The following is a 19,136-nucleotide window of genomic DNA, read 5'->3' on the forward strand; positions in this document are numbered from 1 at the left end:
TGCGTACACACTTGCAATTTTTGTCGTTGGAAAGGATCTTTCACGATCCTTTCCAACGACAAGGGGCTGCAAGATGCATGAACGATGCTGTACATACAGCACCGTTCATGCTCTATGGAGAGGGGAGGGGGGAGAGCGACGGAGCGGCACCCTGCTGCGCGCTCTCCCCTTCCCTTTCATTACGATCGGCTGTCGTCCATCGTCCGTGGATCCGGCAGGTCGGTCGTCCGGACGATGGACGACACCGACTGTACACACGGAAGATTTTCGCCCGATAATTGGCCGATGCCGATTATCGGGCGATAAAAATCTGCCGTGTGTACGTAGCTTTAGCCTTTAGCGTGATAATAAAGTTGGTCTACTCATGAAGTGTAAACACATAGACCTAAACTCTGAAGCTGTTCTCTATCATTTTAAACAAACAGATTTGATTAGAAAAAAATACATGGTGATCCTGCCATTAATGTTCTTGCTCAAGCTTATCTCCCAATCCTCTTGTGCTCTTTTGTTATTATCCAATCACAAGTTCCACTGATGAAGGCAAACACATTGCTCCTGATTTGGTAAAGCTTTCCAAGACTGGAAAAGATAGACTATAAAAAAGAACCTGGGTAAGTTTTTAATCCTAATTTGGATTTAGATAGATTAGGGAATGAATATGACCACTCTACCCCCTCAACCCCTACACTATCTGAAAAAAAAAAACTTTGAAGGGATAACCAGCTATATTACAAATGCTAAATAGAACATTTAAAGGGAAGCAGGCATGAGCAGAAAGCTTTCAGTAAATGCCTCTTAAGTTAAATGAACTGACAGTTTCCTATATTCTTGAATACTCTATTGGTGAGATCTCTGTATTTGAGTTTTGAGTCTGCATACATAAATAATATATAAAATGCAACAGGAAGTCCAAAAGGAAAACCTCCCAAAACTTCTAGGTGAACAGTAGCCAGGAATAAATGTGGGAAGATTTCAGTGTTGCAGTATACAAGAAATATAAAAATCCTCTGCAAACTCATCCAACCATATCTTCATACATAACTAAAATTTCACTCACTGCATGAACTGCCTTTAGAGGTTTTCACCTAAGCCCTAAGTGCAATAACAAACTGAAAATAATAAAATATGTTTTTTTTTGTTTTTTTAAATAAAATGCATTTTGAAAGATTTACTGTGTACTGTTGCCCCATGCATTCCAATATGTATTAAGCCTAATAATACGAGTAATAAAAAAATAAATATTCTACACCCCTGGTACTTCTAATCACGTCTGTACATCACTATAAAGGCAACATATTTTTTAATTTACTGCTTTGATTCATTTAAATAACAAGCATTTTTGCTATTAAAGAATTAAATCCTACCTTGCACTAATTTCAAAGGCTTTTATGGCAGAAAGACGCAAATGTTTTTTCCCAGCCAAGTTCTCCATTATGCTCTGGCCCTGGATGCAGGCGGCAATGCTTAACATCTCACAACCCAGCGTAGAACTGCGCCTACAAGAGTCCCAACAATTTTCCAATTACTTACTGAATTGCAGCAAAAGCATGGACATTGTGATGTTTACAATCGAATTTTAGTATTCTTCTGTACAATTATACTAATAGGAATAGCTATAAAAAAACAATAAGCATGTACGCAATTGGTAATGTATTTAGTCCTTATGTGAAAGAAATTAAGGCTATAAAATACACTAGCAATAACTGATGCTGCTTCTACAATGTAGGACATGGAAAGGAAACAACAAGTACAAACAGGATGAGGACCCACAAGACCCAGAATTTACATGCAGACATCTCTAGGTTGGGACTTGCAAAAGAAATAAAAATAAAAAAAGATAACAGGTCATACATTTGAAACAGAAGATTAACCTTGGGCTACCCTAACTTGGGTACCCTAGACCAGTGGTCGCCAACCTTTCGGACCTCACAGACCACTAAATTCCTAATCCTAAATCCTGCAGACCATTAATATGATTTTTTTTTGTAAACGTATATACATTTGTAAAATAATGATGTTCCTAATGGTGCCTGACAAGGACTGTGGAGGCTCTGATTCATTGATCAGCTCACGGTTAAGTGAAGTATTACTATTGTTACTATTATTATTAGTTGCATTATGTTTGGTATTACTAAAGGAATGAAAAATATTTGTTTGCTTTTTCTCACTTATTATGGGTTTAATTGGATTGCAACTAAGACCAAACAAGAAATGATAGTTATCAAAGTCAAACATTTTGATGCCATTAAATATAACAGATAAAGAAAATACACAATTAAGGTCGTACTTACCTAAAAGAGCAACTGAGAAATAAACAAATAAAATAAAACAATCGGATGAGAATTGGTATTTGTGGAGCGGGGTGACTGTTGTAATGGTGGAAACAATACTGAAACATACGGCTCGGCAATGGTTGCCTCATACAACTTCAGACTACACTGACGTCACGTTGCACCCGCTGTCTCAAGTACAGTTTGTGAATTATAGTGCAATATAAAGGCCAAAATTGTCATTCAGAAAATAAGCATTTATTAGAATATTATTTTTGTGTTATTATTAATAAAACACAAAAATTGCAAAAATGTCCAAACTTTTCTATGGACCACCAAAATTTTCTCGCAGACCACCGGTGGTCCATGGACCACCGATTAGCGACCGCTGCCTTAGACAACCCTAAGCGTTAGTAAACCCCAACAATTATCACTATGTAAACTATTTGCACTTTTGGCAGTCATTAAAAGTTTTATAAAATTTACTGCAGAATCCTTTTGGACTGACAGTGTCCTGAGTCTGTGTTTGGCCAGGACAGTGGGTACTGTCAGTGTCACTGTCTGCATTTGACTGTCATTTGCAACCTCCTTAATGTACAGCGTTGCAAATTATGTTGGCGCTTTATAAATCTTGTTTATTATTATTATTTTATTATTAATATTATTAATGATAATATTACCAGTAATAACACAGGCACAAGGCAGACGGTCTTAGTACTTAACACAGGAAACAAAATGCAATATTATATTTAAGGCAGCAGATGTCAGTGTTGCCTTTCTGTCAGACTCAGTTCATAAATAACAGTTATGGTAACAAAGAACAATTTGTAACACACATCCAAAAAACTGCTTACTGCAGACAGGTATTTTGTAAGCACTCAATGCACTGTAAATCAAACAAGTCTTTCTGTATAATAAATATAATAATGTAATAAAAGTTGCTAAACAAGAACAAACACTGGGAGACTGTGCATGTTTACTACCAAGGCTAGCAAGAGTGCAAATAAATAAAACTATAGAAAAATATATATAAGAACGATTAAAACAGATATTGGTTCTCACTTTATTTTGGCAACTAATAAATGTATTAATGATATAGAAAATTTATGAGGCACTGCATACAATCACGTGGATGCACATATAATATCAAAAAGTCATTTTAATCCATGTCTGGATATTATTATTATTATTATTATTATTAATAAAGAGGATTTATATAGTGCCAACATAATGCACAGCACATATTAGTTGCCTGGCAATTATACTGACTCTTTGGTTTATCATTTTATATTTACGTTGAGTCACTGATCTGAAGTATTGGAGCAAAATGATCAGTATATCAAAGGCAAGTAATGGCAGCCTCCATGGAACTTTGAAAATCTTTTTTTTTTTTTTTTTTTTTTTAAACTACAACAATTAAAAAAATCAAAGGCTCAGGGGGAATCATTAAAAATTGTAAACTTTACTTTGTAACCATAGTCTGAACAAAACCAAGATCATTTTAGATGTAATGATGAGAGGAAAAGTGTACCTATGTTTTACAGCAAATGGATAAACTATATATTGCTGATGCTCGTTTTGGTTCATCTGCATTTTGGAAACATAAATGTTATGCACCACCCTCTGTAATAATAAGCCCTTTCCTAGTTCTGTATGCATGCATTAATGATAGATTAAAGATCTTTAAAGACAGGCTTTTGTTTGCTTTATGCAGGTTACAAAACTATGGGAATGCAAAACCTGAAAGTCATGTACGCTGGTAAACATTTTTAGAAACTTCTCAAGCCGATGACTTTGACATAAAGCTGTTTAACACAGGCCCCAAACATGCCAACTGTAAGGAAATTAGGGCTAATGGTCTATAATGCCACAACGCTATATTAGAGGGTTAACAAACTGCAATTAAACTCAATAAAACAAGCAAAAGAGAAAAATAGGTGCTAAAACTATCATACCTAGCTCTACCTTAGTTGATTGTCCAATTACAATTGTAGTAGCAAGCACAATTTAGGAAGTTAGGGATTGAAGTAAGACTGTTCCACAACAATACAAACCAAATTATTTATTGCTGGAAAAAGTATTTACTGTCCCCATGGTCCTCTTTTAGTTGCAGGAATAGCGATACGCAATAATGTTAAGTCTCATTGTATCACTGGATTTGCCAGAATTTTAACAGAATTAATCAATGAGCCAGATTATTAAAGTATAAAAGACAGAACCATTTTTTTAGATTTAGAGTGGTGAGTTACAACTCCTGACAAGTATTTATGCATAAAGCTTTCCTAAAGTTTTGAATACCATTGTCTCTGGGAATGGAAATTGTAAGCAAAACAGGAATAGAGGGAAGATGGTCCATTGAGGACAACTGTTCCCAGGACAACTATTTAACAGGGGACATTAAAAGGATATCTGCTTACTTCCTGTTGAGTTTATAGCCTGTTGAAGGAAGTGAAAGAAAATCTCCCCAAAGAAATACAGACGGCAAAATAAAGAAAACAAATCTGACAGGTATTTAATTTTGTTCCTACAAATAAAAGGTTTGACTTAACAGATGTGGCTATCCAAATATGCTTGGCCAAATACGAAGTTATTATTCACTCTCTTAGTCAAACCTTAAAATAATGCAGTAGTCAATAAAGTAAACCACACAATGCCACAAAACATCCACATCATGACCTGGTTTTCAATTCTCTTGGTCCATAGAGTGTTACTTGCTATCGAAAAGTCACATATATGTGAGAATTATCAGCAGAAATGACATAGCTCTCCACCCCAAACTGTCTTGTTTATTGTACTGATGTAATAAACAAATAGAGGACATACTTACACTTCACATTTGCTTGTGTCACCATCAAACTTCAGGGCTCTTTGGGTACAGGATAATGCTAATTCTAGGTCCCGAGCCCTGTATGCAAAATGAGCCAGTCTGGTTATAGACTGCAGTTCCACAAGGGGATCTGACCAACTGCAATCCAGCAACAATGTCAGCACCTGACAATAAAACACAGTGAATGATAAATAAGAATGGCTGTACTTCTTCTAAAAAAAATTTTTAGATACAAAACATTGGATTAACAAACATTTTTAATACACAAGTCTTCAAGCAAGCTTAACCTGACCATAAACCAAGGATTGCATAGCCTGACATTACTTGTGCTAATACGCTGGGAATTTGAATTCCACCTATAGCAATAATCAGAATTTAAAGAAGAATAAGGTAATATGGTTTTCATATTGTCACGTTTGTACAGCCTAATCCTGGGAACCCTAACAACTCAAAAACTGCATATAATGACATCGCATAGCAAAAACAGCATATATTGAGTTCTAAAATCTGGGTAAACCAATATCCTCTAAATTATTACACAAATCACGTATGCATTTTTCCAGATCTGTGTAGCAATTCAGTATAAAACACCTACAATGACTTTGTGAAAGTTCCTTTAATACAGACCAGTTTCTACTACTGTCTTTCCTGGTGCATGGTGACTGGTTCATCTCTCCTGTAGTTTTCTGCAGACAGGATGTAGTGGGTGGAACTGCTGGGTTAAACCTACATCTTTGCTTTTTGCTCAGGCTATCTGTAGCCCAATATTAATGTGATTTCTACCTTTACCTACCAACTTTGCTAACAACAGGGATCTATACTGAAAAAGTACAGAATAATGCACTAGGGAAGTCTACGCCTAAAAAATCTTTAGAGAGGGCCAGATTGGTGCCAAGCCTCTTTTTAAGTCTCCTGATTGCAAAAGTATTAAAATGTTACAATTTATTAAACAACTTAATAAAATTAAAATCTCAACAGAGAAGATTTTAAGTTGTACAGCATATAAAAAACAAATTTAAGAGGTTGCATGAGTTAAGGAGTTTCCAAATGCTGGTGAATTTTAACAAGGATGTTGTGATAAGTTTCTACCAGACGCGTTCCACCCACAAGGGGCTTCATCAGGGTAATTTGAAACAACACCACAGGGAATAAACAATCTCCAAGAATCTGAGCAAGTCAATTGTAGTGGGTTACTGTGCAGGTATAAATGTAGGGGAAGCTAAATTATGGCATAATTGTGGAGATTATATATCACAAGGAGATGTTTAGACGGTTCAAGGCTCAAGATTTGATAAAATTGTAACATTTTAATACTTTTGCAACCATGTTCCTTAAAAAAAGCCATCTTTTTTTTCTTTTCTTCAGTCTATCCTCCTTCCTGTTCAACATGGATTTGTATCCTTTGGGACCTATGTAAAAAATAAAGGCTTGTGTGCCAAGAGTTAAGCTGTCTATTTGAACAGTCCTTTGCAGAACAACACTGTAGTAGCATACATGAGTATAAACAGTGTAGAAACATACACAAGATTTTAAACCTGCTTTAGAAAGAAATACATTTTAGCACATGAATATTTAAAATATGAAAAGGGAGAAGCCACAAACATTCCCACATATCCATACACAGTCTAACAATCTTTGCAAAAAGCTCTGTAAAAACACATATTTTGCCAAAAATATACGCAGGACATTCTAAACCTGAGTTCAAAACAATTTAAAATAATATGTCACAAACATAAATGGGCCCTGATTTATAAAAGTTCTCCAAGAGGATACACTTTCATTAGTGAAGTGTAATCCAGCAACCTGGAATGGATTTTAAAAGTCATTTTTTATTTGCTAGCAAATGTCTTTAATCCTGGACCAGATCCATTCCAGATTTGCTGGATCACCCAGTCTCCCTTATGAAAGTGTATCCTCTCCAGTCCTAGAAAGCTTTAATAAATCAGCCCAGTGTGTCCATGGAGTGCCTGGGCTTTATAAGATGCTCAAATAGTGGGGACAGAATTGGAGGAAAAGTAGCTGCCAGAGTGAATTAACAACTCAGAAAGTGGAGTTCCAGGTAAATACTAGAAACAGGAACAGATATTATAAAAAATAACTGCGTAGGAGCTTATAACACAAGGCAGTGTTATAGTTTCTTCAAATTCAAGTTGCTGTCAATTCAGCTGGACAGCTTGGTTTGCATGTAAATGGGTAAGGAACCACCTGTCTACAAACAGAAGGACAGGTGATTGTAAGCTCTTCAGGGTCCTCTCCTCTTCCTGTGTCACTGTCTGTATCTGTCTGTCATTGCAAATCCTATTTAATGTACAACGCTGCATAATATGTTGGCGCAGTAATACATTAATTTATACAGTTTGATATTATTAGTAATACATAAACATTTACGTTATTCCTTAAAATCAATTATTTCCATTTACACGCTAAACGATTTCTGACTCTTTATTTTGAGCTTTCTTTACCATTAGAATAAAATAACTTTCACAATGATGCGAGTTTTACAAAATATAAATTGTGTAACAGTGTTTATTGTTACATGTAACCACTTGTAATAAATTTATATTAAAAAGATGCATTAAAGATGGTCATAAGTTCATGCTAGAAAACATTCTTTCATTATGAACCTTCTAGATACATCTTTACTTCTTTTATAATTTTTGCTTTTACACTATTATCACATATATTTAGTTATAACTGCAGTGTTTAATTGCATTAAACTGAAAGTACAATTTTCGCAAGACAATGAACATTTAAATATATACAAAGTAGTAATTAAAGTCCTCACTGATATTTGTAGCTGCAGACACAATGGAACAAATTTTCCCTCCTTTCCTGTGCTTACAATTCTGGTACCAAACCTGTGGCGTTTTGGCACTTTTGTGCAGTGCTCAGGACCCCTGTAGACAGCAGTCTGTGTTTCCCTATTGGGCACCCATGCTACTGACCCTAACAGAGTTTCTCACTCTTCCACATTCTAAACAGAATAAAATAAGTATGCTTTGCTCGAATTTCACAGTCATACACATTTAATTTTAAGTTATTTTTTATTATAATACTATACATTTGCTGTCTTCTTTAAAATATAAATACCTGGGATAAGCCTGGGACAGTAAAATCCATCAATCCGAGTCCATTGCAGGAATGCATTTCTAAGGCAACTAGGACTTTGGTCATTAGATTTTGTCTGTCTTTATTCTCCTAGAAACAGTAAGTATGTCATTAATAAAAGAAAATTATATTGCATTGTTTTAGGTCTGAATATAAAAATAGATAAATAAGGACGTGTTTACACTTATAGTCATGTAATATTACAGATCTTCAATTGAATATTTAGATTTTTTTTATTTTTTTAAACAGAAACAATACTACAAGTAATTCCATTTTTTGAGGTGACCTGGTTCTAATTGCTGGTTCACACTTGGCATTTTTAGGTATAGTGAATTCACTGTGAGCGACTCTTTAGGTTTCAACCCTTTTTATAAAATAAATTAGCTATGAGTCAAAGCACAGTCGGTCTACATTCCTCTAAAACAGAGCTTAGTTACTGACTAAAACATGTAGCAGGATGCCAAGGTTGGCTGTGCTTTGGCTCCTAGTCAACAAATATCTGATAAAGCTTGGAAACAGAGGCACTTGGAAACAGCATCAGAACTGCACGCATAAGCAGAGGCATCTGCATTTAGTGGGGAAGAAGTAAGTGTGACACACTCACATGTGTAAATGCACTGCTGAATGGATTTTTACAGGTTCACTGGTATTGATGTATTTATGTCTATGGCCAGTACTTGCTATGTAAGATTGTAGACAAAAGTTCTAAAAAAACTAACAGACTTGCTTTAAAAAGCACACTTAAGCCCAACGTTAAACATTGCAGCAGCAAAAAATAAAACAGTAAAGAATGTTTTTCTCCAGTGCAACATGTTCACCTGAAAATCCTGCATAGACTAAAATGGTGTTTAGAATAAACATCCGGGCAAATAGATACACAAGTAATTCCCTAAAATACCAATAAGCCCAATTTGCCAGTAGATCTCCCCTTCAGCATCTTAACCTCCTTCTATAGAAGGTCATCTTCCAGCAGATTTTTTCAGGCAGGAGCAAACACACATACCGGCTAATATAATATCCTTGTTGAGATAAACCCTAACAATATTAAATATAAAACTAGGTTGGAGGGGTCTTTCACTTTAAACTAAAATACGAATATCATGTCCCTTGCACATTTCAGTATTTACCAGGAACCTTTCCCAATATTGGGTCTATCAGAGCTGTATGGATAGCCCACAAGTCAGTTGGTTGATTTTGTTATAATGGACGTTCTCTACAACAGCAACAGCAAGAATACGAGCACACAAATAGAGAAAATGTCTTTTATGTAAAGCACTGGCATGCCCCATCTTTCCCGTGCAAGATTGGGTGACATAGCCAGAAGAAAAAAAGAAGGAAGCAAATGGCAGCGCCAGGACGAAGGAGGATTCCAGAATGGCGCAGGATCCAATCAAAGACAGCACTGGGGGGATCGAGGGATCTGCAGAAGTAAAGGTGGGATTTTTTTTTATTTGAAGTTTAGTTCCGTTTTAAAGTGTGTATGCAAAAGGTGTTTCTCCCTCAATTAGGGGACCATGAAGACTTGCAAAAAATAATTTGTGATCATTCCAGCACTTTACCTTTATATTGTTTTTAAAAAAACAAATGTAATTAGATGGATGAAAGGTTAGTGTAGCGAAACACTTCAGGAAGGAAAATAGTACATTTTCGTAAAGGTCAAGCCATCAGACCAAAAAGAAATACAACTTATGAGGTAAGATAAATAGAATAACAATGAGGCTCTAAATAAGGAACATCTAGGACCTTTGGAATGGTCCAGACCCAGTGACCTAAAAAACTTAGCTCACATATCTGTGTGCAAATTTATACAACAGCAAAGAACTTCATTGTCACATTGAACAAAATTGGGAAGCAATGTTTCCTGAACATGGTAAACTTGCAATGGTGTGAGGTTCCTCTCTCTGCTTAGGAAAGTTGTTAAATCTTCCATTTGTAACACCCATCCTATCCTATTCTGTTTGTAGTACTGTGAAAGAGAAGCACCAGCCAAGCTATATACTTCCACCAAATACTAATGCTATTGAACTGGGAAAGACCAGCCGTTATGACAATAGCTATGCCTAGGCAAAGAACAGATAAAAAACAAACAAAAAAAAAAACAAAAACAAACAAAAAACAAGCATTTGACTGCAGAAAAATAAAACATAATCCCCACAACACTATACCTCATCATCAGAGCCCAGCTTCTGTCCTATTTGTTGTTGAAGAAGTTGCTTAACCTTCACCCAGGTTGACAGTAACTGTTGTCTTATAGAAATAGGTACAATATTTTCTCGAGTGTTACCGTTTGTTAAATCCAAACAAAATTCACAGACCTAAAAAAGTAAAACAAAAATGAATAATAAAAAAGAAATATTTAGAGAGCCTTCACTTTAAATTTCTAAACACCGTTTGATGCAAATGAAAGGTAATAAACTACAATACACATTAGGAAACAAATCATAACTCCATACTCCAACTAGATAATTCACCTAGTCCTAAAACGATGTGTGTGTATTAAACAATTAAATGTAATAGGTGCTAAAAAGATGTCTGTACTTTTGGTTAAAAAAACCCAATCTAACCTCACCTACCTAACCTAAACCACTCTTCCCCTCCAAAGATTCTTACTATTCAACTTGAAATTTCATGGTCTTGAACATATGCAGTACAACTCTTTAGGTGTATATGGGACACCTCTTTGGCGGAGGGACATACAGCAGATATAGGGCTGCACTGCTAATATATGACTAGCTTGAGGGCAGATGTAAACAAATGCAGAGACCATTGCCCATTGAATGTTTGTCAGTAGAAATCTGTAATGGGGATGATGGGATGAGGTAAGTAAGAAAATGTTTGGTCAGGGGAGAAGGGGAGTGTGTTATATTACATATATTTTTTATATGTGTTGACATCTAATAAACTTTTATAATGTTAATACAGTGTAGCTTTTTTGGTTGCTGTGTGGGTCTCATTTGAAGAGTTTTACTGTCACTCTTTTACCAAGTGACCAAAACATAGAAAGTGGGCCAAATCGGCCTCAGACCTTAAGTAATAAAACGTGACAAAGCATCTGACAATAAATAAACAATATAAACATACAATAAAAACAGAAAAAGAAAAAAGGTTTTAACTACTAGTTGAATCTCTGATGGAGGCATCTAGTGTCTCAGAGTTGAAGGAGCAGGAATCAAATAAAATTCCCTTATATTGGAACATGGCATCCAGATAAAAATGAACAAGGTTCTAGCTCTTCCCTACTCTTTAATAAAAAGAATCTGTAAAAAGGAACAAAACAGCAATTTGATGTAAAGCATTTCACTAATAAACATCCAGCTCTCCCCTATTTCCTATCAATGCCTGTATAATATTTCAGGAGCAGCACAATATGGGGTTTAGAATGTACTGTGGAGCTTGGGCAATAATTTAAAGGTACCGACTCTAGTTCTGCTTTAATAAATTATGAGTCCATGTAATGCATTTATGTATTATTTATACATCCAGGGCATGTTACATTTATATAAAGGTCCACGAATAGAGGGGGTGTCAACAACAGACACTTTGCATGCCACTGAGAAACCTTTGTTTCTGTACAATTTTAAGGCATCATTTTATGCAAGTTGTTACCCACATTGAAAAGGTGCCCTCAAGAGGAGGCCTGCTTTGGACAGAAGTCAGACAAAAAATCTAATTATTCAATGGAAAATGACAAATGACAATGTTACAGACCAATTAAAAAAGACAATTGTAACAATAGGATATTTCATTTTAGTATCCCTAGGAATTCTGCAGAAGTGAACTAATTAAATTTCATGAGATCTAGTCTTTTGATATTCAAAGCACAATATACTTGTGAGTCCAAGAAAATATAGTAACCTGAAGGCTAAAGTGTAATGTCAATGTCATTTCTTTGATGGCTTTTCAAATCTACAATTACACTGAAACAGTGGCCTTATGTTTAAGGCTCGATGTAGAAAGTCCAGAACGAGGTGATTATCTACAAAGAATAATTTAAATTGTTATTCATAGGAGCCAGGCAGCTTACCGACACTGTCCAATCTTGGTTAATGTTAGAAATGTTAGCGACATATTATAAACCTTATTTCCTCAATGAATACTGCTGTAAATTTAAACAGTACCTCCAGGGCAAATTTCACATCAGGAAGACCATTTGGATCAATTGAGAAAACATGGGCTGCATTCGATTTTTCAGGTCCCTTTCCTGTAACTTTCTTGCTCTTATCTGTATGCTGACTTGTCTCAGGTCTTTTTTCTGGCACAGGTATCCAGGGCTGAATTAATCCTTTGGCCAAAGTATTGGAAAGAATCACCAATAAAACCGGGTCCCTGAACAAAAAAACAACCAAAAAAGCAACATAGAATGGCAATATGATGAACTGATCAGTACACATACAAAACGTGATTTGGCTGAAGCATACATATTGGTCACAATAAATTAGTAATATTTGTGGTAAGGGGAGCCAGCATTTACCAGAACCATGACACACTTACCCCTACTCCATTCCTGCCACTGCCATGACTTGGTTGGTGGTGGGGGAGTGATTTTGTTTGAGACATGTGCACACAAAGCTATACTTTATCAACAGGGTAGGTGGCCTGAGGACTCGAATATTGTGGTTGCTTTACACTGATTATATTTCAAGACTACCATTTTCTGCAGAGTAGAGCTGAGAAAAGTATGTGGCAAAAAAACTACATTGTACTAGCCCATGCTTTTTGTCTACATGTCTGTTGAACATATGGCAATGATGTCCGCCAAGACTGCATATGTGAAAAGACAAAAACTCACCCATTATGTCCAGTTTTCTTGACTGCTGTAAGAATCTTTTTTAATGGTTCCACAAGTACGGATAACCTTCCAGAACTGATAACATGTCTGTTGTGGTTAAGAATGTACACAGCTGCATTGTGAGTTATCCATGCCTCCTGTAGCTCAACACCCAACTCCGCAGCTTTCAAAAAGTTGTCCATTGCATATCCCGAAAGCTGTGAAATCCAATCTCTAAAGACGGTAGAAAAAAAAAAACACACACACAAATCAAGATCCCACGTTTTACAAATGAATTGTGAAAAATACAACTGGCAGATATATTTGTTTACTCGCTATAACTGGATTTCAGTTACTGAAATTCATATAGCTCTAAGCTTTAGAAAAGGTGTAACTTACAACTTAATAAGAGCACACATGTAAGCATTTAACATTCAGGCTGGAAAAAAATCATTTGTTTAAAGATATTATTATTTTTTTTATCTAAAATGGTATACTTATTATATTAATGGTAAAGAGATTATAATTAATGCATAATTATTTCCAGTTTTTGTGTCTAGTCTGCACTAGTTGTATATAAATTGGCTATTCCACATTACATTTTATGACTTTTTATTATTATGGCTAAATGTATATGGATACCCCTCCAAATGATTGAGTTAAAGTGTTTGTAGACAAGTGTGAAGTTAATGCAACAGTGTGCAAACACATGTTAGACAATTGTAACCATTCTTATTATAACAATTCTGACCTGGCAAACATTTGGAGAAAGCCCTTTTGTGCTCCAGCATTATCATGACCATGTGCACAAGGCCTGCTCCACAGTGACATGATTAGATAGGGTTGATGTGAAATAATTCAATCTTCCACAGAGTCTTGACCTTAAAGTCCCCATTCTATTGCAGGGTTCCGCCATCTTTTTACTTTTTCTCATCCTGAAAACTTTTACAACCATCTTGATTGATTGGGCTGGAATCCATGCACAGATCAACTTATTTGACAGTTTTCTGGAAGATTAGGCAGGTGGTAGGGTTTCTGCAGAAGGGTGTTAACCCTGTCTTGTGAATGTCCTTCTCGGAACATTAGTGACCGTTATTGCCATACCAAGGGATGGGACAACTCCATAGTAATGCCCATAATTTTGAAAGGGGAGTCAATCTTAAATAGGTGTGATGGTGACATGTTCAAAAACCTCCGTATAGCTTTTGTCAGGTACCTACAAAGATTTTTATTATTTTAAACCCAGGGAAATTAGAATGGTTCCAGTAAGGGTGAACTGTACTAAAAACTTTGCTAGACGTTTCCCTGGTCATGTGTCAACAGCGATCTTCCCTCAAAAGGTGGTGCTACAATAAAAGTTGTAGCAAAAGCCCATTTTACCCTGTATTGGAAAAATTTTCCACGTCGGTGGAAAGCAAATCTATTAGTGCAGTAAACAATAGTAAGGTGGATCAGAAGCACTTTTTGGATAGAAAAGATCAGTTTCTGAATCCAATGAGAAAGGTAAACGCTACTGCTTCAGGACAGACTAATAAACAGCTTCCATTTTAGAATGTCACGGTTCATTTTATGAATACAGGTTGACATTCAAAAATCCGTCAAACTCCGGACCCGAGAAGTGTTGGATTTTTGAAAATTCTGGATTTTTTTTTTATACTTACGGACATGTGGCATAGTTCCAAGGAGCAGGCCCTGCGTTTCAATGTGTATTTAGTTTAGCAAGCAAACACCTAACAGCTGTTTCTGCAGAACAGCGCCATGAAAGTATTAGTGGCGGAACAGTGTACTGCAGTCCCTGTATTGAAAATGCGATCTGAAATTCATGACGGGAAACTGATGGATCCGGATTATCGATGGACGGATTTTTGACTGTCAACCTGTACATAATCTAATCATAAATTTATTTTTCAATCGTGTTAAATACCCAACTAATATTGAAATAATCACTGGTGATCCTGGTAAAGAATTTGTTCAGACCCGTCCTGTTCCAAAACAAGTGTCTAACAATTTTGTCACCCTATCACATGCATCCCTAGTGAACACTGTATGTGTTTGTTTTATTACACATTGCACAAATGTGGTCCACTGTTGTCACCATCAGAAAGCTAAACTGAGATGCAAAAAGGATGAAAAGCATTTTTAAAAAGTCAACTGTTTATATTACACAGGCTTTATAAAGCAAACAAAATATTCTATGGTTATGTTTGGGTTCTAATTTACAAATATTGAATTAAAAGATCAATAACCTACATGTAGTAGGCCATTAATGATGAATTGATGTAATAATGTGTTGATGGCCTATCTTGCTATTTGCATGCTATTTAATTCTTTGTAATTGTATTGTTCTTTATGGAGAATGACAACATCCCTGAAGTACATGTATGATCATTGAACCAGAACCTTCTGAGAACCAGATAAACAGAACCACAAGTGCCTTTAGGCACCAACATCACAACCGGGAATCAACATTGTCAACATATATCACTATTGAACTGGAAAGTCTCTATTCATGTTACAACTTTTTCAATGTCCGAAGCTAAAAAAATTTAATTACTAGACCTTTAACAAGATAAAGAATCCTTATAGATTACATCTTCTTGGCAATGCTCAGAGGGTCAGGCTGCCCAAAACCGATAAATACAATGTGAGAGACCAGACCATGTTTTCCATACAGTACTCAAGAGAATTTAAAGGAATACAGAAATCACTTGATAACCAAAATGTTCAAATTGAAAATCTCTATTGATAAACATAATGTAATTAATTCATTGAGAACAAAATGATGTAAGAACAGTCAAATCAATCACAGAATGATTGAATTTGTATGATTTATTTCAGAACAATTTTATAATGTATATGGAATAAGCTAAGTCAGTAGTGTGTACTCCTGACAACATTTGGGCATGCTTTTAGATGTAACAGTGGATGGTGTCCTGGGGGATCTCCTCCCAGACATGGAATGGGGGATCAGCAAGCCCCTGGACAATTTGTAGTGCTACTTTGCCAAATGTAACAAATGCATGTGCCATTCTGCAACCTGAGTGGGCTGCAGGTTCCGCCTCATCCTACTGTACAGTACAAGTAAGAATAAGGGCACTTGCAAACTGCAAAACCGATAGAAAATCAGTGAGGAAAGATAGGGAGAGAAAAATCCATGTTGTTTTCATTTGCACAAAGCACATGAAATTGATTCACGATCACTTATGTTTCCTAACTAGTCAAATTGATAGTCTACAAATTTATTTGGTTACGTGTTGACTGTGTTTTCCCTTAGGTTTTTGGGTAACGTATACAGTGCAGCAATACTAACCCAAATACCAGCCTTGAGATCACTCACCAGGTAAAGTTCAGAGAGTATAGCAAGGCTATAAGGAACAAGAACAAACCTACATTAGTTCATATTTTGTATTTTTGTATATGGAATAAACTAAGTCAGTGTCTTGTAATTACACTATTTGCATTAAAAAAAACTTTTCATGAGTTTAAATATATACTAAAAATATATACCCACATTCCTGAGGTTTTATTTTATGTCGGCCTGGATCAGTTTTAACTGTAGGTTATCCACAAATGCCTCAATGCCAATGTTTTGTCTCATTTTAGGAACACCTTTTCATTACTTGCAAGCATGATGGTGCATTCTTACCTATAAATATTCCATTCAGGGTCTTCCTCCAGATTCACCGGAACATAAGATGCTGGGCGCTTACTTGTGTCTTCTGGTGGGGTAGGACTTTCATTGATTTTACAGCCCTCTGACTTCAATAAGTGTATTGTAGCCTGAAAGACATTCACAAAAGACCATTATAATGTGTACATTATAATGTGGGAAAGGATGCCTTACTTGAAGTTTTATTTTACATATTTGTTAGCAAATCTGCATAGTTTTTTATTAGCTAACATGAACTGATCAAGAACGTTGATGCAAAGCACTGCTTTGCTATTTTAGAATGGGAAGAGAGGTATCATATATCTTGTTCTTAAAAATCACCATAAGCTCTTCCTTTTAATATAATGTGGTTTAATAAATGGTCTTTTAAAGGTCAATGTGCATCTAAAACCCAAAACAAATATTCAAAATACTGCTGCTTACAAATCCTTACATGAAGTTGCTGCATTGGCCTTCAGGTTGTTTTCCTATAACTTCTCCAGATAACCCTGGGAATAACATGCTTCTATCCCTTTATATGTAAGTTTTTTTCTCCACTCAGGTAATCCTGGGAATACCATGCTTTTATCCCTTTATATCTATTTGTTCCCTATTACATCATTGGTTGTCAACTGACTGGACTTCAAACATGTCTGCCTTTGTTCATTTTCAATAAATGGTGAATTTATGGGAATAATGGTTAACATGAGGTTCTTCATGTTATCCCTACAGCTCACTGGAAGTGATAGAAACACTGTATTTCTGGAAAATGCATGATAAGAAAAATGTAAAATAATGCAGCCATCTAAATACTGGTAAGCTGATGGTCTGGTAATTCAGGGAGGTAGACAGGGCCTTGACATAGCCTAAATAAAAAGTAAATTATACAGGAAAGACACACAGTACGTCTCCAATTTATATTGGAAAGATAGATAAGGAGACTAACAGTAGTCCATAGCCAGAAAACATGGTTGACCATATGTTGTTTCCTCTTTGGAGCTATATTTACTAAAGCTGTTAAGGAGGAGTAAGATCCAGCAAACAAGGGTGAAACACTGAGGTGTGAAATCTCAAAAGAATGGAACAAAAGAATAAGCTAATGTCAAAAGCCAGACTATTTGTCAGAACCCGAATGAAGAAACCACACAAGACATAAAGGATATGGCACAGCTCCAATATTATGGTCATATAAATATAACAAGAACTAGACAGAAACCGAGCACTAACACTAGTAATTGAGTGAACTTGCAGGTGCTTTGGAAATCCTCAAAGGGAGTAACTAGGAAGTAAACTGTGTACATGTAATATCCAACAAGTAGAATGCAAACCACTAATGTCTGCAATGTATGTGAGACGTAGACACTAGATGGCCAGGTCTATGCCTGAGAGATATAAAAAACCTTTGGCTTATCTGTACAGAAACTACTGAAAACAGAAACATTAGATGTTGGCGGGCTGACAATTTAAATACAGTACTACTTAAAACTCTATGGATGATCTTAATCTTATTCTACTGGACAAAATAACCTTATGTTGTTGATTACAGTATCTGAAATAGAATTTACCCTAATGTGATGCAAACAAAGTTATTGCTAACAGATAGTTAAAGTAAACCTGACATATATGTGGGCGTACATTTATATCTGAACACCCAGACCAGGAAGAACAAAAATAAGTCAAAACTCTTATTTGACATATTTGTTTTAAAGCAGGATTGTCAGGTAACCCAAGCAACTATCATTTTCAATAGTAACATGGTAGTCCATTTGTTTCTGATGTGATGAGTTTCCTTTAAATCATTCAGTAGCAAAAAATTAAATTTGCCTACATAGCTAACTACAAAAACCCAGAAATAAATATACCCATATTTTTCTCTGTGCTTTTAGGTGTGTCTTTACATCATAATCGCTAAATCTTTAGGCTATGATCCAACAAATTCAATGTGCTATAAAGAAAATTTTCAGCTCGAACACTAACCTCTGCGTTTATGAATCGGATTTCTGTGAGCATTCTTAATAAAGCCTTCTCTTCATTGAACAGCTCAGCCTTGGGTTTAGATGACTCCATTTCTGAACTTCTGCCTTCTTCCACTGTGCTGGACACAGATTTTGCCTTTTGTGCTAACGACATTGTATAAAAAACCAACAGTTCAACAAGTCTAACAAATATAGTTTCAGAGATAGAGGTTTAACAATTAAGGTAACTAGTCAATTAAGTCAATTGGTTAACTATGAATTTTGAATGTGTTTTTGATGTGTGGCCACATGACTGGTAGGTAAACCTAGCCTAGGTTGTCCGGATGGAGAATCTGCTGGAAGTGTTTTTAATTAACCTTTCTCAAACTCTTTAACATGCAGGATCCCTTAAGATACCTTTCATAACTTAGGCTTTGTATATACATCAGATAATTCTCATCCATTCTTTTTGTCATGGAAAGGATAGTGAAAGATCCTTCCCAAGGACAAAAGTCGAATGTGTGTACGAGGGGGTGCTGAGAAGTTCCTGGCCTTGGCC

General features: G+C 35.8%; 1 protein-coding gene across 1 annotated transcript in view; it reads right to left on the reverse strand.

Moving 5' to 3' along the window:
• Positions 1-19,136, reverse strand: part of CFAP46 (cilia and flagella associated protein 46) — a 99,505-nt gene that overhangs the window by 50,492 nt on the left and 29,877 nt on the right. Inside the window, exons 16-23 of the mRNA XM_072424249.1 lie at positions 18,600-18,742; positions 16,620-16,753; positions 12,995-13,207; positions 12,324-12,531; positions 10,371-10,520; positions 8,188-8,295; positions 5,098-5,261; positions 1,365-1,496 (exon numbers count right to left, since the gene is read on the reverse strand). Of these exons, the coding sequence (XP_072280350.1) occupies positions 1,365-1,496; positions 5,098-5,261; positions 8,188-8,295; positions 10,371-10,520; positions 12,324-12,531; positions 12,995-13,207; positions 16,620-16,753; positions 18,600-18,742 (1,252 nt within the window). The remainder of the gene's footprint in view (positions 1-1,364; positions 1,497-5,097; positions 5,262-8,187; positions 8,296-10,370; positions 10,521-12,323; positions 12,532-12,994; positions 13,208-16,619; positions 16,754-18,599; positions 18,743-19,136) is intronic.

The sequence above is a fragment of the Pyxicephalus adspersus genome, chromosome 10 (genome assembly GCF_032062135.1).
Source record: "Pyxicephalus adspersus chromosome 10, UCB_Pads_2.0, whole genome shotgun sequence".
NCBI classification, from domain to species: domain Eukaryota; kingdom Metazoa; phylum Chordata; class Amphibia; order Anura; family Pyxicephalidae; genus Pyxicephalus; species Pyxicephalus adspersus.